This window comes from Oncorhynchus masou, chromosome 9 (assembly GCF_036934945.1).
Source record: "Oncorhynchus masou masou isolate Uvic2021 chromosome 9, UVic_Omas_1.1, whole genome shotgun sequence".
NCBI classification, from domain to species: Eukaryota; Metazoa; Chordata; class Actinopteri; order Salmoniformes; family Salmonidae; genus Oncorhynchus; species Oncorhynchus masou.
This window is the reverse complement of record NC_088220.1, coordinates 70,492,974-70,513,759: the sequence shown is the minus strand read 5'-3', so window position 1 is coordinate 70,513,759 and position 20,786 is coordinate 70,492,974. Positions and strand designations below refer to the sequence as shown.

Genomic DNA, 20,786 nt, shown 5'->3' with positions numbered 1-20,786 from the left:
TATCACAGGATCCCTAGGTGGCACAAAGCTTGGGGTTAGAGGTACTCTGGGAATCATGGGTGCGGGGTAGAGGCCTGGGGATAGAGGGACACCGGGGCTCGTGTTTGCTGGGTGGGAAGCATTATTGCACCCCTCGGCCATGATTGCCTGTCCTAAGCCAGGAGGGGCAGGGATCATCACAGGAGCCTGAGGGGTGTCGTCTCGGATCCTCCATCCTCAGGGTCTTGTGGGCAGTATGGCACCTTCCTGCAGTGTCTGGCATGGATTCAAGTAGACCTATTAGCTATGCGAACAGCAACACCTGGTATGGTCCAGTCCACCTCTGCTGGTTCCAATGCCTTCGTCTCAGGTCTCACCACCAGTCAGTCACCTGGTTGCAGTTTGTGCAGGATCCCCACCAGAGGCTGGGGCAGAGCTGCTTTCACCCTGGGGAAAATAGTCTTCAGAACATTGTTTAGAGCAGTACAATAACTTACCATGTCATCGTTGCAGCCCCTCAGGTTCAGCTTGTTCTGTAGGAAAGGGGTCAAAATCTCATGGTGGGCCAACCCAGTAGTTATGTGTGCCCGCTCCCTCATGTACATCAATGTGAGTGGCATTACCGTGACCCAGGGGAGGCCAGTTCCTGCCATGAGTTTCACCATCATAATGTTCAAACAATTCAAAATATGAATTTATACTTTCAATTTTACTTTCCAATGAACTTCTCATTTCCTTTATTTCCCACTTTCTTTGTTACTTTCTATTAACTACATATCTCTTCCTCTCAAATACCTGACTTTCCATTTTACAATCTCTACTATACTCTGTCTCTACTATACCTCTGTCTTTAATAATTACTCTACCAGGTAAATCTACCACTCCCCACTTTTGACACATGGTACTGGTACTGGCCATGCACCAACTTAGCAAAGTAGGGAAAACAAGAACGTGGCAGAGTTGGCAGCCCAGCCGGGCCCAACCACAGTTGCTGCACATTGTCATATGTACACAGCCTCTTCCACTTCCTCAGCTCGACAGGACCTACAGAAGGTCGCAAGTCTGAAATGTCATTGGGGGAGAAGAGATTCATAATATGATGTGAACCCATCTGCAACACAGGAGAATCAGTAGACACAGCTGCTGCTTTGGCTGACAAATCAGTCATTATGTTGTCCTTGGAGAGTTAGTATGAGCCAAACATTTACATACAGCTATTTCAGAAGGGAGAAGAATACCTTTCAATAGGTTATCAACAAGTTTCCAGTGAGAAATAGTTTCCCCAGAGAACGTGAGGAACCCACGCTGTTTCCCAATGTAACAAAGTCATGTACTACCCCAAATGCATAGCGGCTATCAGTGTAGGTAGTAACTGACTTATCCTTCACCACTATACAAGCTTTTGTGATTGCAAAAAGTTCTACAGCCTGCGTTGAGAGATGTGGTGGCAATTTAGCACTTTCAAGTGTGGTTGCCGCTGTTGTTACAGCATATGCAACAAGTGGTTCTCCTTTCTCAGACCTTTGAGCGGAGCCATCTACAAAGATTTCCAATTCAGCATTCTGCAAAGGGACATCAGTCAAATCTGGATTAGATACAAGCTCCACCAGCGCTGTGCAGTCGTGGGTTTCTCCTGTTCTTAGTTTGTAACAATGTAGCTTGATTTAGCACAGTGAACCTTTTCAGAGTCACATGAGACATGGTTAGAAGCACATTCTGATAGTGCCTTGCTGGAGTCAGATGAGCAGTCTTGGCCTGTGAGAAGAGAGCATAAACAGCGTCTGGTACATGCACAGTTAGTTCACACATAGCAATGATGTCAGCATACGCCAGTACAGCCTCGGTAGCTGCAGCAACCGCTGTCAAACAACACACCAGGCACTCTCGCCAAGCAATCCAATTGCTAAGAATAGTAACCCACTGGTCTCTGTTTCCCACCCATGGTCCTGAGTCAACACAGAAGACATGAACCCATTCTTCTTACACACACCGCAAACAGATTGAAAGGGTTTAGAATGTGCACAGGGAGACCCAGACATGGAGAAGTTTCAGTTGCGTCAGGGCAGTCAGTCATTCAGGGGTTCATTTTATCTTATCATTCATAGCCATCTTGTGACCGTAAATTAGATCTAAGAGAGGCTGGACAACCTCGGCATAGTCAGGCAGCCACGCCCTACAGTACCCTGTCATACCAGTCTGTGACATCATGTGTTGTTTGGTAACAGGCTATGGGACAGAGAGAATAGCTTGTACTCTCTCTGGACCCAGCTGTCTGCCATTGGGAGTGATATAATTTCCCAAAATACTTTACAGTTTAGGAGAGAAGTTGCAACTTATATATATATATATATATACAGTGCCTTGCGAAAGTATTCGGCCCCCTTGAACTTTGCGACCTTTTGCCACATTTCAGGGTTCAAACATAAAGATATAACACTGTATTTTTTTGTGAAGAATCAACAACAAGTGGGACACAATCATGAAGTGGAACGACATTAATTGGATATTTGAAACTTTTTTAACAAATAAAAAACTGAAAAATTGGGCTTGCAAAATTATTCAGCCCCCTTAAGTTAATACTTTGTAGCGCCACCTTTTGCTGCGATCCCAGCTGTAAGTCGCTTGGGGTATGTCTCTATCAGTTTTGCACATCGAGAGACTGACATTTTTTCCCATTCCTCCTTGCAAAACAGCTCGAGCTCAGTGAGGTTGGATGGAGAGCATTTGTGAACAGCAGTTTTCAATTCTTTCCACAGATTCTCGATTGGATTCAGGTCTGGACTTTGACTTGGCCATTCTAACACCTGGATATGTTTATTTTTTAACCATTCCATTGTAGATTTTGCTTTATGTTTTGGATCATTGTCTTGTTGGAAGACAAATCTCTGTCCCAGTCTCAGGTGTTTTGCAGACTCCATCAGGTTTTCTTCCAGAATGGTCCTGTATTTGGCTCCATCCATCTTCCCATCAATTTTAACCATCTTCCCTGTCCCTGCTGAAGAAAAGAAGGCCCAAACCATGATGCTGCCACCACCATGTTTGACAGTGGGGATGGTGTGGTCAGGGTGATGAGCTGTGTTGCTTTGTTGCCAAAAAGTTCAATTTTGGTTTCATCTGACCAGAGCACCTTCTTCCACATGTTTGGTGTGTCTCCCAGGTGGCTTGTGGCAAACTTTAAACAACACTTTTTATGGATATCTTTAAGAAATGGCTTTCTTCTTGCCACTCTTCCATAAAGGCCAGATTTGTGCAATATACGACTGATTGTTGTCCTATGGACAGAGTCTCCCACCTCAGCTGTAGATCTCTGCAGTTCATCCAGAGTGATCATGGGCCTCTTGGCTGCATCTCTGATCAGTCTTCTCCTTGTATGAGCTGAAAGTTTAGAGGGACGGCCAGGTCTTGGTAGATTTGCAGTGGTCTGATACTCCTTCCATTTCAATATTATCGCTTGCACAGTGCTCCTTGGGATGTTTAAAGCTTGGGAAATCTTTTTGTATCCAAATCCGGCTTTAAACTTCTTCACAACAGTATCTCGGACCTGCCTGGTGTGTTCCTTGTTCTTCATGATGCTCTCTGCGCTTTTAACGGACCTCTGAGACTATCACAGTGCAGGTGCATTTATACGGAGACTTGATTACACGCAGGTGGATTGTATTTATCATCATTAGTCATTTAGGTCAACATTGGATCATTCAGAGATCCTCACTGAACTTCTGGAGAGAGTTTGCTGCACTGAAAGTAAAGGGGCTGAATGATTTTTCACGCCCAATTTTTCAGTTTTTGATTTGTTAAAAAGTTTGAAATATCCAATAAATGTCGTTCCACTTCATGATTGTGTCCCACTTGTTGTTGATTCTTCACAAAAAAATACAGTTTTATATCTTTATGTTTGAAGCCTGAAATGTGGCAAAAGGTCGTAAAGTTCAAGGGGGCCGAATACTTTCGCAAGACACTGTATATATATATATATATATATATATATATACACATTTTTACATTTAGATTGAATTAAATTACATTTTAATTGTTGTATTTTTTGTTGTTGTTTTTGGCCATTCTCTGCCAGAAAGATCAAAAGAGCTCAAGTATCAGTTTCATACACCTCAAGAGTTTCAGAGCAAAATAACAAGTCATCAACATACTATATTAGAATGCTCCCCTCCGCAGGAATGAAACCCTCCAAAATTTGTGCCAATGTGTTTGAAAGAAATTGTGGGGGACTCAATGTACCTCCTTCCGAGGAACGTGAAGCAAACCAGAACTGTGACTCTGCAACGGGAGAAGTAAAAAAAATGTATTAGCCAAATCAATCACAGAGAACCACTCTGCTGTGGGTGGTACCGCCCCCAACAGAGTAGTAACATTAGGAACCACAGGGGCACGGGCAAAACTGCATCGTTCACAGGCCTTAAGTCCTGGACAAACTTCCAATTACCTGAAGGTTTTCTAACAGGCAAGATAGAGGTGTTAGAGGGTGATTCTGGATAGGGAATTAACGCGCCATGAGCTAACACGGATGCATGAACAGGAGTACTACCTGCTATTGCCTCCCTACTGAGTGGATACTATGCTCTAGATGGGCGCCTGGTATCTTTAGGAGTGACTACCATTGGCTCAGCTCCCTTTATTCTCCCCAAATCATACTTCTCCCTTGCCCATAGGCATTCAGGAACCCCTCTCGGGAGGGGTGAGTCTTCACTCAACATGATATTGGTAGAAAAAGAAACCTGATCAACACCAGTTCTGGTTTTCTTCACGTTCCTCGGAAGGAGGTACATTGAGTCCCCCACAATTTCTTTCAAACTCATTGGCACAAATTTTGGAGGGTTTCATTCCCGCGGAGGGAAGCACTCTAATATAGTATGTTGGCGTTTCCCTGAGTGGGTAACAACTTGTCAGTGTGCTGAGTGAATAATTTGACCCATCGGGGCGCATCTTCCAGTCAATAGCATCAACCAAGCATTTCATCCACATTCCAGTATCCGCCCATTCTACTCTGTCTGATTTTGCCAGGGACACATGTGGTGCGTTCTCCTCAAACAGGTTGAGCTCTTTCTGCGCAGGGGTTAGATTAACCCCTAAAGCACAGAAATCACTGCTACAGTATAAACCCTCACACTGCACTGACTCATCCTGTAATTTAGCACATAGCCATTGCTTCTCATAATGGAGATATCTTGTCAATGGTGCAAAATGGGAGGTGCACTTTGTGCCCGCTTCAGACTTGAAACCGCCCTCGTAGCCCCAATTGGTTTTAGCCATTGAGAAAACACGAACAATATTGGGCACCTCATTATCAATATCCACTGAATAGTACAAGTCACACAGTTCTTACATCTGCATCAATTGCTCCCCCTCCTCCTTCTCCTTCTTCTGTACTGTACAACTATTATGCTAATACCCAATTTACATAGGTGGTCTCTGCCCATGGGATTGGCAGGGCAGTGATCAGAGAAGAGGAATTGATGCTGACATTTCTCTTCACAAAAGGAAACAGGCACAGTTACATGACCTCTGAATGGGAGGCCTGAAGCCCCCACAGTTTGGACTGTTTCACTAGACATGGGAGACTTCTTATTAGCCTTACAGTCAATCACAGACATTGTAGCTTCCGTATAAACAAGATATATTATTGACTAACCATTGACGCAAGCCTCCAAGGTTGGCCCTACTCTGGGAAGAGTGTGACTCTTTAAAAACAAATGCTCTGGTTGCTCTGATGATTCTAACACAACTGTCCCTGTCTCCTCATCAATACTCCTCCTTTTGGCCTTTCTAGTGAGTTTTTCATAGCCACCGTGCTTCTACACCTGCATTGCTTGCTGTTTGGGGTTTTAGGCTGGGTTTCTGTACAGCACTTTGAGATATCAGCTGATGCATGAAGGGCTATATAAATACATTTGATTTGATTTGAGGTGCTCCACTTCCCTCTCCTCTGCGGTCCCCCTTTGGGGCCCCCCTTCTCAGTCTGCCCAGCCTTTGCTCTTCTGTGGCTCAGAGCAGTCGGCCGCAAAATGACCCAGCTTCCTATAGTTGTAGCTACAGTTGTAGCACTTGTGCCAGCTTCCTACAGTTGTAGCTACAGTTGTAGCACTTGTGCCAGCTTCCTACAGTTGTAGCTACAGTTGTAGCACTTCTGCCAGTTTCCTACAGTTGTAGCTACAGTTGTAGCACTTCTGCCAGAGTCACAGTTTATTTTTTACAGATATGGTCTATCTCGGTTTGTACTGACCCACCAATACCCTCATCTCTGCTGAATATTTCATAGCGTCCTTACTTGGGTCTGGTAGGTCTTCTACAATGTCTTTGATTTCATCATGTCTTTACGGCCTCTGGACATTCACAATTGGATTCCAGGCTGTGGTGGCAGTGTCATTGGCATTGTCAGGTCAAGGCTGAGGGTTGGGACAGGCCATTAGAGGATATTGTTGATGTAGGCCTGATGCTGGGTTGTACGGGGAGAGGGTAGAGGCATGCCTCTCCATCCTGGCCCGTAGATGGTCCTTCAGCAGGAGAGTCAGCAGGGGTGCCCTCCGTCCTCACTTTCCTCACTGGAGCTGGGTGGAGGAGCCTTGAGAAAAGGATTGGTCTTCGTTCCCTTTTGGCGTGCTCCCCCCACTGCGTCTTCAGTGGGATGGGCCGGGGTCACCCCAGACCCTGTCAGGACTTCAGTCACCCTCCGCGCCAGATGATCAATCACCGGGGTGTTGGGAGAGACAGGGGTGGAGCAGCAGGTTGCAGTGGTCTGGCATCTGGCGGTTTAACTGGAGGCGGCAGAGGAGGCGGCAGATTCGGCAACATTGGATAGAGAGTTTGAGGAGTAGCATAGGGAGGGGGACAGTCTCTGTCATCATCATCTTTCCTATTCTTTCTGACTGTTTCATATTTTCCCTTCTTTTCTCTTCCTCAGTCTGAAATACCATATTCTGACGGGGCTTTCCCTGAAATGGGTCCTGTCTCTCCTTTTGTTTGTCAGCTTCCATTTCCCATTTCCTGAATTTTACCCTGTCTATTTGATCCATTTTCCCTAGTTTACCTTCTTTCTCTACCAATTTCTGTCTTACCTTGTCTAACAGCATCACACTTAGTGTCCCTGTCAAAGGAAAACCACCCTCTCTATGCCATAATATCCCTTCCCCACTTATCTACCGTGACCTTCAAGGCTCCTGTAGGAGGGTCTGGAATGCCTGGTACTTTGTCCACACACACTCAAAGATAACACAGACACACACAGGGGTAGACAAACAAAGAAAACCAGTTAGCACTGTTTATGATTTTATATTTTATCCATATGAACAGGGTAATTCATATCTTCATTAAAATACTGCCTAATTAGTGGCCCCAGAACGGGGTATTATCTCCACACGAGGATATCGCCTACTGCGATTACTGTTGTATAGATTCTCTTATGTCTATCCAAATGTACAAAACTACCTACAGAGTACTGTGTCTTCTATCTAATTGTGTAACACGGTCCCAAAAATCCAATCTTACCTCGTATCTTTTAACCTCCACCTCAGGTGAAGTGCCCGGAATAACAAAGCACTCACAATAACATCTAACTATCGTAACCCAGGGCATACCTGGCTAGCGCATTTAAAATAAATGGATTTAACCACTTCTGGGGATCAATCAGTAACTTAGACACGTAGATACCTCCTTCAGACAGTGGTCCCTCATCCAATGGGACTTCACCAGGTACCATGCTTCCCACAGAACCCACAGTCACCCTGGCCCCTTGCACCTACAGACCGCACCAATCCCCACTGTAATCAATTCAGTGTCAGGACAGCTCTAGGTCGCCCGCAACCGAGCAGTGACAGAGTATCGTTGAGTCTGCAAATCCTCAGATTACTCTCCTCTGACTCTGCCTTGCTTACGCCTCCAAGGTGCCGCCTCACACAGGACCACACTCGGAGCCTACGTAACAGAGGCTTTTCTTAAAAACTTGACTTTGTGTGGTTCCCTCACCTCCTTTTCAATAATGAGGAGAGACAAGGTCAATCACCGATCAGGATATTGGTGGAACATCTTGCTCCCCTCTCTCAATACTATGTTCAGAATCTGGTATCCACCCGTGTCCGCTTTCTCTCAGATCTTAGGCAGTCCAGCTGCTCCTTCAGGTGTGCGGCTCCCCTGAGATCCCAATATGGGGCTCCCCTGTGCACAGTTTACTCAGATCTTCAGGAGCAACCAAACTTATCACACAAGTCAGAGTTATACTTAAACTAAATCTTTATTCACTTATTAATAAGGGAGCAGGTCACATCAAACACAAATTAATGGAGTGAGTACTCACTGAGTGGAGTGAGCCTCTGAGTTATATACTATCTCAGGATAGGTCAGGATAGGTGCAATCTCAGAGATGACGCACAATGGTTCCAGACACTAACCCCACAGATCCAGTGCCAGACCTTAGGCCCCAAATACAAGGAACTTGTTGTTTTGTTCAGTACTAAGAACTTTGGACATTTGTTGTTACTTAATTTCCACCTTGAGCAAGGGGAGAGAACAATCTCCCCCTAGGAGGAGTTGATTGATGCTCAGACATTGTGGAGACAAGTGATTGGTTCCCCATTACTCACGCATCCCTTCACATGGTTTGCAATAAAGACACACAGTTCGCATATGGAAACAATGTTTCCTTCTGACCTCCTTTGCCATACTCCTTGCAGATATTCTGCATAGCAACAGGGACATGTGATAGATAAGCCTGACTTCTCCCCTCTCTGGACCCAAGGTGGCTGAGGCCCATTTGAGGGAGGAAGTGCAGCTGCCAACACCAGAGTGCGAAAGGAGACGTTCTAATAACAAAGAGTTTCAACAGTTCAATCATATAGGCATATTCTGCAGACAAGACATCTTAATTATCTATGTTACTTCGCTAATTCTGATGTCTCCACCACAGGGGGCATAAAGCCTGGGGGTAGTGGGACTCTGGGGCTCATGAGAGGGGTGAAGACAGCATTATGGCCAGGCGCCTCTACTGAGTTAAAGGGTGCCTGTGGTATCTGTCCTGAGGAAGTGTCAAACCATCCTTGGGTGGTCTTAAGGAACAAGGCACTTCCACTATTGAAACTCAATCTACCATCGAACATACAAAATGCAAAAATGAGTTTTCCTTCCTATTTTTTTAATCTATGACAATGACATTTACTAGACAATTTAGGAAATTGTTGTCCAAAACTAAACTTCAGCTTGTTTCAAACTCCTTTGTGAGTCTACAGAATCCAAGGGTCCTCTCTTTCACGTAGGTCAAGTTACAGCATCACACAAAGAGCTATTTCCCTTAGCAACGCTGCCTTACCAGTAACGGAGTAACTGTCTGGCACATTTATATCCAGCAGTTTACAGTTCAAAGAAGCCTAGGCCTACTATTTAATAAAGTTTGTTATACCTTATAGTTTATGACTACCATGCATAATGTTTCCACCTTTTAGGCTTACAGTTGATGCAGCAACCAGACGTGTAGGCAAACAGTTCACTGCGCATGAGCAAAGGTGTGGTGTGGATTTCCACTAAGGTAAACCGACACCACAAAGGCAACCTGGGCTATTAGTAAAATAAACAACTGCTTAGGCCCCCCCAATGTTCAGGGTCTCCCCACAAACAGTGAGGAGGACCCTAAACCGGATTCTGCTTTGGGCCCCCAATGTTCAGGGTCTCCCCACAAACTGTGAGGAGGACCCTAAACCGGATTCTGCTTTGGGCCCCCAAAGTTCAGGGTCTCCCCACAAACTGTGAGGAGGACCCTAAACCGGATTCTGCTTTGGGCCCCCAATGTTCAGGGTCTCCCCACAAACTGTGAGGAGGACCCTAAACCGGATTCTGCTTTGGGCCCCCAATGTTCAGGGTCTCCCCACAAACTGTGAGGAGGACCCTAAACCGGATTCTGCTTTGGGCCCCCAATGTTCAGGGTCTCCCCACAAACTGTGAGGAGGACCCTAAACCGGATTCTGCTTGGGGCCCCCAATGTTCAGGGTCTCCCCACAAACTGTGAGGAGGACCCTAAACCGGATTCTGCTTGGGGGCCAAAAAAGATAGGGTCAGAGATAAAAGTATTGGTAACCTGGTACGAAATGGTGCCTAATAGTGCTTGTTTGAATGAATCCCAAATAAACAAACCAGTCACTCCTCGGTTATTAACTGTGTATGTATTAATACTTTACCCAGAAAATATCAAATGCAACAGCAACCAATAGAAATCTATCATCATAATCTAATATTCCATATATAGTTCATCCTGTCCAACTTGCAATAAACTCAACTGGCCAGCAGGAATCACTATTCGATAGATTTTCAGTAATGTTGCATGCATGCTGTAACCAGCTATCTAGCTAATCATAAACAGTCAACGCAGCTGCTTTCTAGCACGAGCTGCATCCCATCAACACCAGCTGCCTCGGATTCGAACACACCAGTGTCAAACCACCGACACAGAGGAAGAACACACTGAAAACGGTGAGTCACCCATCATTTCATGAAGATGGAACCGATGCACCAATTTGAGCTAAACATTGAAAGCAGAATGGCTTAGCAAGGTAGCTATGAATAGAGGTCTCCGAAATACCAAAACATTTTCCCAGTGCTGTAGCAGCTAGCTAACGTAGCTGATAGCCTACACCATAATTAATGTTGGCAAAGAACAGAGGCTTGGGATGCCAGCTAATCGTCCAAGCTAACTAAAGGCGTATTGGTAGTTTCAAAATAACATTTTTGTCAATGGAGTATTGTAGCCAGGGCTTTTCTGTTACAGTCGGGTTTAGAGGAAAATACTTTACAGTTGTAGTAAATAACAATGGCCTGTAAAATAGTATAATTCCCAATGTGACATCAGCTAGCTGGCTAGCTAGTAGTTTTCTCGCTTTTTGTTCTCCCCTGTCCATTGAGTGAATGGGGAACGATGACACCTCACTCGCTCGCGTAGTGCAGAGTGCCTGGTATTTCAGCGGGCATTTAATTGTTGTAACATAAAGCCTTGATGTAAGTGGCGAAATGATGTGCCCATAGCAACCCTGCGGTGGTGGGAATAAAACAGTGTAAACATCTGTAGCAACAAGCAAGATTGGTTATAACCACGAAGTGTATGAAATATGTCAGCTGATACTGAAGCGGTTTGGGAGCTTCATGCAACTTTGATTCTATGGCATTTTTTGCTGACATGATGCCAAAAAGTGAGCAAACGTTATATGTGACTATCATTATTAATAATCAATTTCAAACAAGACATCTTCTTATTAATGATGTAATAAGGGAACTGTCTTTAAGACAGTTTACATGTCCCAACCTTTTAGTAGCCTACCTCCTTTAAAGGGGCGGCAGGGTAGCCTAGTGGTTAGAGCATTGGACGAGTAACCGAAAGGTTACAAGTGCGAATCCCCGAGCTGACAAGGTACAAATCTGTCGTTCTGCCCCTGAACAGGCAATTAACCCACTGTTCCTAGGCCGTCATTGAAAATAAGAATTTGTTCTTAACTGACTTGCCTAGTAAAATAAAGGTAAATTAAATAGTGGGACTGATGTAAAGTGTTGCAATTTGCAGTATATTTTTAACTGTGCATGTGGTTGTAGCTGCCAAGCCCGTTATTAGAAGTGAATAAAGCTTATATGTATTGTGTAGTATATTCACATTGCTAGAGTATGTCCATTATGCTTGTTGTCTGGTCATTTTCTCCTACAAGGAGGAACATATGAGTTATTTCTAGTTTTTCTGCCTATTGTTATTCTCCAGACCATTTTATAGCTGGTCCTGAAAAAACCTTGCTTCCTGTTTTTTGGGGGGCAAGAATCTGGCCCCTTGTTAGAGGTGTGTTTAGATGTAGGGGTCTCCTGCTGCTGGGAACTCTGGGAATGTCAGATAGAACTGGAACTTTGTCACCAAAGTTTCACCCCATTGACTACCAGAGTGGGACTGTGTGCATTCTGACCCATTTTGAGCGCCCCCATCCCTCACTGGAACAACAGTTAGCCTAAACAGTTAGTTCACATTCAAAATATCTGCAATCAGTCAGGTAGGGGTAGGTTTAAGTCAATTTGGGTTTTGGCTTACATTGACTGTGATTTACACACATGAAACGGAGGCTGAAATATAGTTTAAGCCTACATCATTTGGGGATAAAGCCTTAGGCTGTTTGTGATTCTATGCTACACCATGAAGAGGGTGGTCCGCATAGGGCTGTGGCGGTCACAAAATTTCGTCAGCTGGTGATTGTCAAGGAAATAACTGTTGTTCTCACATTAATTGACCGTTAATTAACAAACACATTTAGCATCTTCTGCCTTCCACACATAGACTTTAAAAATGGATTGTAGGCTAATAAATCCATGTAATATAGCCTACACCTTCTCAATAAATACATTTATTTATTTTAGACAAGTCTTAAGAAGCATGATATGAAGAAAATGTCTAGTTTATTTCACAAGAAAAGAATAGCATATTCTAAGTTGTCCTTTTGTTAGGTCCTGATGTGGTTTATGCCAAATGGCTGTGGGCTACACTAGTTCATTTAGTAGACCAGATTTGCTTATAATTCTATGGCATTATTTTATACTATGAAGAATACAATTGAACAAAGCTGAATAAATGATATATTTTTCTACGAACGATTTGAGGGAGTGCGCACATGCGGCTATTCTGTGTTGAACGGTTAATAAATAAATAGGTACTCCTATGCTTAATTTTGTCAAGGCTGTGGGTAACTGGTGAAATAAGTCAGGCGCAGGAGAGCTGAGATGCGTGGACAAGGTATTTAATTCAAGAATGCACCAGTATAAACACATCTCCGGTGGTAGTTGTGACAAATTTAGAGTTATTAATGTAACTTTAGTTGTTATACAAACGTTGGGCTATATGTTTGGATTTTCAATACGTTGTAAGGCTATATGATGCGACCAATGATGATTTTAAAAATGTTGCTTGAATGGCATGAGCTCCGCTTTGTTTTTTTGCGCAGGCTGTACACACGCCAACAGTCTCTCATTCACAATTTTACAAGCACTTGATAATGTCTCGAATTTCATGGTGGCATGCCCTTTGTGGCCCTAATGCACCCTAACAAAATCCATGCCTTTTGTGGCCCAGGGGTGCTGCGTTGTGCCCTTCTCCCTGAGTGTGCAGCACAATCCGTCACGTGATCGGGTCTTTCTCACAGGCTACAAGTTAAGGCAATACACATCGGGGACGGAACTGTGCGTGTCCTTATCCAATTCTGAGGTGCATATTGAAGATATTGGAAAAACTGTCCACATTTACTTTTAATCAGCCAACAAGATGAGTTGGCCTAACAAACAACAAAAGCACTAGCCTATGTCAAACCACTGTGCCCATAGTACAAAAGTCGACCTATTCTAAAACTGCGAGAAATAAATAGTCCAAACATAGTCTGGGACAGTTGTGGGATACGATAGATCACAAATTAATACAACCACTAGCATCCCCAAAAAATGTTAATGCAATGTGGCCGACGCAAGAGATCAGAACATTTTAGCTTTAAATTTTTTTTATTGAACCTTTATTTAACTAGGCAAGTCAGTTAAGAACAAATTCTTATTTACAATGACGTTCTACCGCAGCCAAAGCCTAACCTGGACGACACTGGGCCAAATGTACGCCGCCCTATGGGACTCCCAATCACAGCCGGATGTGATGCAGCTTGGATTCAAACCAGGGACTGTAGTGATGCCTCTGGCTGCGCCACTCGGGAGCCCAAAATGTTGGTAAACTATTATGCTATTTCTTCACATTATAAGCACAGCAATGCACACATGGTAGTAGATTATAAGTGCGAATGTTCCATTAGCGGAAAACACCATTATCAAAAGTGACCGCAAATGCAATTATGCATGTAATGCTTTTACTATAAAAGGTGCATATTTATGGTGAAAATTATCTTCCCCAAACTTAACTCACACGCTGCTTATAAATGCCAGTTAGGCTCTATACCCCTTGTAAATCAGATTAATGTGATTAATTTAAAAAAGTTATTTGGCCACTTTAGTTATACAAACTTTATTCAAACATATAGACCTATGGGCTAGGCTACATGAATTGTGTGACTATGATTCGAACAATTCACAAAAAAAGGCATTGTTTTTTATGCTGGGCATCATTCAAGTGATAATATATAATTCACAAGTGATAGGATAATATTGTCACCCATCAGACTAGTCTTCATTTAATTTTGTCTTTAAATATACTAAATAATATGGGTGTGTTTTGATCTAGAATGGACCATTATCTTGCATCTGTATGGAAACAGGGGCAGCGGGAAAAAATACATGTCATCTATGTACTCTTTTCCCCTTGGTTTATTTTTATACTTCTGTTGTAAATATGAGCAATGTGTTTAATATTAGGAAAGTTGAGAAATATATATAGTAGGCCTAGCCTGTAGAAATCTGATCCTCCTCTTTTTAATAGAGGCCATCACTCTGTTTTCTCCTGCAATTGCATAGCCTATAGAATGTTGCGAACATGAGCTTATTGGTTCTCATGAAGTGTTTGATCAGATTTTTGAAAACATTTGCTTTGATGTCAGGGACAATAGAGTGCTGAGTACCAGGTAGTAAGCAAGTTTAGTAGGCTACTAATGACCATCAGCAGCATCAGAGCTTGGAGAAGCCTAATTACCGTGACTAAATGGTCATGTGGAATTTGACTGTCTTCGTGACTCGTGAATGCCGGTGTGGCGGTAATACGGTCACCGCAACAGCCCTAGGTCCGCGTAGCACCCCTGAGGCAGAAAAATAGTAATAAAACCCAGATTTTGGGAATGTGCTCCTGCCTGCCTTCTGCAGTATGTTGAGAGTGGCTCTTTGGCAAAAATATCTTCCTTGAGTTTTGTGGTTTTGGCAAACACAGCTCTCATGGAGGCTTGGAATGTTTCTCTTTTGCCAAGATCACTTAAACTGTTCTTTGGTTGTGATATTTGTAATATTTTTCCATGTTCAAATAAGCGACTAGTGCTTTGTGTGGCATGCTAATGGACTGTTGCAAAAGGTTAAGTCGTGGGTCACTCTGTCTATAGTCCTACTCAAAAGGCATTTCTGTACACCCGCAATAACATCTGCTAAATATGTGTATATGATGTTTCATTAGGAGAAATAAAATGGGTGTTTATTAAATGGACAATTTTTTTCTGTGACAAATTCCTCACTGGGAGTGATATATTGTGTGTGATCTAATTGTATTTATGAAACATAATAAGCTCTGTTACTCATTCTCTTATGCCAGATGTGAATATTGACTGAACATGTTTTTTCTCTCCCTCAGGGCATTTTAATTAGTGGCAGCTTTACTCCTTTTTAGAGGTTACGAAAGACTGGACCCCCCCAAAAAACTGGACCTCTGCTTCTGTATGGAAAAATCCCCCTTGCACGAAGAAACCGGAGCCAAACCGGTAGGACAACCAACTGTGTGGAGCAACACAGCAGACACACCACCATGTTCAGCCTGATCAAAAAGGACAAGGAGAAGGATGGAGGGAAGAAGGAGAAGGATAAGAAGGACAAGAAGGAGAGGATGTCTGCGGCGGAGCTGTGCAGCCTGGAGGAGATGAGTATGAGGCGTGGCTTCTTCAATCTCAAGAGGGAGTCCAAGCGGGATTCCAAGAACAAGCTGGAGATCTCCAACCCCATCCCCATCAAGGTGGCCAGCAGCCACGAGCTCAGCCTCACTGACATCGAGTCAGACGGCTTGAGCAACCGCAGTAGCATGGTGCTGGACGCAGACGGCCTGAGCGCTGCCAGCTCCACCGACGACCTAAAGGGTGATGGGGGTGGCGGTATGGACAAGGACCGGGGCTCGGTACGAGACCGCGTGGCCCACTTTGGCTCGATGGCCAAGCACAACTCCTCTCAGGTCATGAAGCGTTTCTCCTTCTCTCAGAGGAGCAAAGAGGAGAGCCCCTCAGAAACCTCCACACCCTCGGGACAGAACTCAGCCACTCCGTCCCCACAGGTGGAGAACAAGGTGTTCGAACCGCAGCACAAGCACAGCCTCCAGCAGCCTGGGCCGGGGGTCGGGCCAGCACCTTGGCCAGTACAGGTCAAGAAGGCCCGCATCCCTGAGGTGGTGGACAAGACCTTCTCTGCTGACATGAGGCTCCCGGCCGTCATCCCTCCACAGTCTCCGGAGCCACGGGAGCTGGAGCTCCAGCGCCGCAACACGGGTGACTTCGGCTTCTCCCTGCGCCGCACCACCATGCTGGACCGCGGAGCAGATGGCGGGGTCTACCGGAGGGTGGTGCACTTTGCTGAGCCCGGGGCCGGCGCTAAGGACCTGGCCCTGGGGCTGGTGCCGGGAGACCGTCTGGTGGAGATCAACAGGGGAAACGTGGAGAACAAGACCCGGGACGAGATTGTGGAGATGATCCGTCAGTCTGGGGACACGGTGAGGCTGAAGGTGCAGGCCATCCTGGAGCTAAGTGAGCTGAGCCGCTGCTGGCTGAGGAACACAGACGGCCTGCGACGGGACGCCTTGGATGTAAGTTATCCCCAAACACTCTTCCCCTTATCACCTAGATAGACATCCCATTCATACCTACAACTTCTAGAGAGGCAACCCACAGGCTGATTCTTCTATAAGGTACGGGTGAATTGGACCTAACCCTCCCAACACATCCTACTCATTGGTGTGGGTGTGAGCAAAGTCAGTGTGGTAACTTGGTGGAATGATTCACCAATGCCAAGGTTGTGTTTCATGTTTTAGCAGGATGGGTGTTGTAACTCTGGAACTGTCTGATGATGATCACTGTTGCTCCTTTCTAACTTGGTCTAACAAATAACCACATTTCCCTCTCAGAACCCACACAAGTCGTTTACAGGTGGCCCAACCTATGGATTGGCCCAGACACTTAACAGTCTCTCATTGTTTTCATAGTGCAATCCAAGTCCAGTGTGTTTTTTCTGTGAAGTAAAAAAAACTTTTACTGAAAAAAAAATGTTCTTTTGTGAAAAGTTAGTGACAAACTTACCACAGCTCTGATGGATTGAAGCAGTTTCTATGAGGCTCTGCTTGCTATGTTTCTTCCTCTCCTTACAGACCTTCTGCAATGTTTAGGTTTCAGCCATGCTTTCCTGTGGGTGTCTGGGCTTGATGTAGAAATGTCACCTTGGTGTGTGCAGCCCAGCCCCAGAAGAGTCAAATCCTGCCCGGACCGCCCGGTTGATATTAAACGGAAGCTGTTGAGGCTAATCTTGTATTTTATGCTCTGCTTCCTCGTTGGTTTTATATAAGAAAGGCATTCTGCCCAGGTTGGAGCTTCTGTGAGTGTAGATGGGTATGTAAGTGTGTGGGTCTTTATGTAAGTATGTCTGCATGCTGAAATAAGTAAAGGGTGTGTCTGTTTGTGTGAACAGGCTCCTGTTCTGGAACTGCTGTCCAGTTCAGAGTTCAGACAAAGATAAAGTGTGGTCAAGGCAAACGAGGCTCTACAACCCGTGTGTGTGTAGGTTGTGTGTGTGTGTGTGTGTGTGTGTGTAGGTTGGATAAGACTTATTTCTTTAATCACATTAGGGTTAGGAAAGATGGGCTACACCCTCCTCATGCAACTTGCAACAGTTGGATTTAAATCCGTTTGTGATGACTTCCGTGTAATACACTGCTATAAACAGTGTGTGTTTTATGTGTTCACCTTGTCCTGTAACCACTCAAGAAGAATGTATCATGTTTGTTCAGTCATTTGCAAATAGTTTTACTGCTGCGTAAGTTATGTATCAGTGATTAAAAAAAAAAATATTCCTATCCAAGAATTGTCCTTGTTTGTAGTCTTGTGGACTGGATGTTTGTGATGTTGGTTAGTAAGACGGTTATGTTACTGTTCAGTGCAATAGTGGATTTTTGTGGAGCGGTGAAAAGGGTGTGTTTTTGGTTGTGCGTGTACAATTATGTGTCTGGATACTTGATAGTGTGTTGTGTGTCTGTGTTTATGTGTGTGTGTGTAGTGTGGTAGGCCTTGTCCCTGGTTAGGTGGCACACAGTGGTCTGATTGCACTTAGGGTCAGGGAGTGTTTTGAAACATGAAGGATACTCTGTGCCTAATAACTAGGTTTACTAAATGGTAACATACACTGGCAATTCATGGCCATTTCTGTTGTCACCCAACATCAAACTGCTCCTCTTGATTTTTGTATCTGACCTTCAGCCTGGTATAATTGGTTCTTTGAAGCTTGAGGGCATTAAATGGACCAATCTTTAATGCACAGGTAAAAAGCCTACACCCTTAGAAAAAAGGGTTCCAAAAGGGTTATTCAGCTGTCCCAATAGGAGAACCTTACTCGTTCTTTAGTCTAGTCTGTGAAAGACATGGAATACCAAGGAACAAGCTTGTCTTAGCAAACCTGTCTAAATTACACAGTGAAGACATGGCTGGCTACTGAGAACCTTGGGTCATGCGAAATAAGCCACATTGGAGATACTTGAAAAACACTGGGGAAATTATCCGTTCCCCCAAAATGATCTGTTCCCTTCACCCCTCCTGTCTTCCTCACTCCGGTATTTTCTGCATTGTTCTATTTTGGAATTTACCAATAAACAAAAAAGGACTTTGCTGTGCTGTTCGGTTTGAGGCCAGCTTCTCTCTTTGTGCTTTTCCTGGCTCTGCGCCTCCCTCCCTGTGTAGTGTAGCCTAAACCACTGCTGTTTCCTAGAGCAGAAACAGGGAGAGTAGATCAGAATTAGATCCCAGGCACAGACTGACTTCCACTGCTGTGAGAGGGTTAGTCTCAATCTGACAGATCATGATGATGCAGTCAACACCCTGAGAGGTGTGCATTGGTGTAGGCCTGGGAATTGTCAGGGACCTCACAATACGATATTAGTAATATCTTTTACTTAAGATACTATACGATTTGTATTGCTGTTTAGTTTATTTGATCATTTTTAACAAGGTACACATACAACATTATGTTCTTGATTAATTATGAATCATCCATGATAAACACAAGTCTAGAAATTATTTCCATTGCGGTCCTCTTTCATGATAGCATTTGGCAAGTGTGGCATATGTGGTAGGATATGTTGTGATTCACACCATGTATTGCAATTCGATAAAGTGATTTTATTGTGATTTGATGTTCCAAACATATTGCCTGCTCCAGAGAGACAAGTGAGAGCATGAGAAAATGTGTTTTGCTCCGTCATGGAAATAAATGTGCTGAAAACATTTTTTTTAAAGATGGAGAACAAGCTATAGGATTAAAAATACGGTAGGTACAGCTGCCTATAGATTTATAAGTATTGATTATAATATTGTCTAAAATAATATTCCAATAGGTAACTATTGACCCCCCCCCCTTTCCTCCTTCTTTGTTCTCTGCAATCAACCCTGCTCCCTTTCTGTTCCACACCCCTGCCAGCACTCTCCCTCTCCCATCTGTCATCTTCCAGCTGATGCCCCCTCTACAATACTGTGTCTTTGTTATCGCTTGTCATGTAGCTCTATCACGTAGCGAGCGGTCCTCTCCCCTAAGGGGGGTAGAGAGGCCAATTTGGAGTTTTTTGTTTGTGTCCCTCAATTGGCTGCGGTACAAGGGCCTTTGTGACACAAAGTCCTAATGAAAGTCTAATCTCCCCAAACCGCAATGGAATTCATCTGCTGAGCGCGAGCCGTGTTCTGGCCACATGTTGTTCTCTGGAGTTTTGGGGAGAAAAATAAAGAATGTATTTTCTTGCGGAGAGGGAGAGTGACTGGGAATGTGGGCCCTCCCTCCCTGGGCACTAGAGTTGGTTTCTTGTTAAAAGACTTTGAGTCACAGTGTGGATAAGAGTCGTTTTTTAATCAAGTGGCCGAGCGCTCTGTTTCCATCACGCAAACAGGAAGTGAGGGCTGCTTGGGGGTTGGGTTGTGTATGTGTGATTACGTCCGTTATTGATTTTATATGTCCCAGTCTCACTAAGCAGAAGGCCAGCTCTCCATCCCTTTGTCTTTTAAAACAAACATCAACAGCTTGTACGGGTGGGTCATCCGTTCAAATGGAGAACCAACAGAACGGTAATTTCTCAGTTCAACAAAGGCTGTAATGGCGCAACACAGCCAGGAGGTACGCTTCACATTCTCTTGATTTAGAACCACTCTCCAACGGGTCTCCAGGCCCATGCTAGAAAGACATTCAATGCGTCTGTTTCATAAACATGAACTATCGTTTTTTTTTTTTAAACAAAGTTAATGAAGGAATATGCAGCCTCCTCAGCCTTATGAATGAGAACAACATGTTGATATTATCCTCTTCCATAGCTAAGTAATGTGAGGAGGACAGGAAGCAGGAGACTGCCCGGGAGTATGCTCTGAAATGGGGCTTTAAAAATGAACACACACGTGGACACAAGTTGCACGTGAGTATGCTCTGAATACACACACAAGGTGATTTACCAGTGCTCCAGACAGACAGGAAGCTCCCATTCTCCCAGTCAGTGGTTCATGTGGAAAGGATATCCTGCAAAGAGCACCAGGATCGGGATAAGGGATAAAGTATTGCTTTTCACAGGAACAAACAAGATACAGAGTGTCACGTTTACTCCCGCTCTTCCTCTCCGGCGTTCGAAGTCGCCAGTTGTCTCATTACACACACTTGCACCATTGTTACACGCACCTGCGCCTCATGACATTCACCTGGACTCCATTACCTTCCTGATTACCTTCCCTGTACCTGTCACTCCCCTTGCTTCTTTACTCAGGCGTTATTGACTCGGTTTCATGTCTGTATGTTTTTCCTGTTTCTTGTTTGTTTTATTCTATTATTACATTCCCAACTCCCAGCATACACGTTACAGAATAACCAAAGGGAAGCAACAGGGATTTTTGAAA

General features: G+C 44.3%; 1 protein-coding gene across 6 annotated transcripts in view; it reads left to right on the top strand.

The window, feature by feature from the left end:
• The first annotated feature begins 10,337 nt into the window (after positions 1-10,337).
• LOC135546563 (unconventional myosin-XVIIIa-like) overlaps positions 10,338-20,786 on the top strand; it is a 209,747-nt gene continuing 199,298 nt past the window's right edge. For 5 of the 6 annotated variants that reach the window (XM_064975097.1, XM_064975095.1, XM_064975096.1 and 2 more), the window contains exons 1-2: positions 10,338-10,443; positions 15,254-16,465. In XM_064975097.1, coding sequence (XP_064831169.1) covers positions 15,425-16,465 — 1,041 coding nt within the window. In that variant the 5' untranslated portion in view covers positions 10,338-10,443; positions 15,254-15,424. Of the gene's footprint in view, positions 10,444-13,554; positions 13,695-15,253; positions 16,466-20,786 lie in introns of all 6 variants that reach the window. The other variant, XM_064975093.1, reaches the window with a different exon arrangement.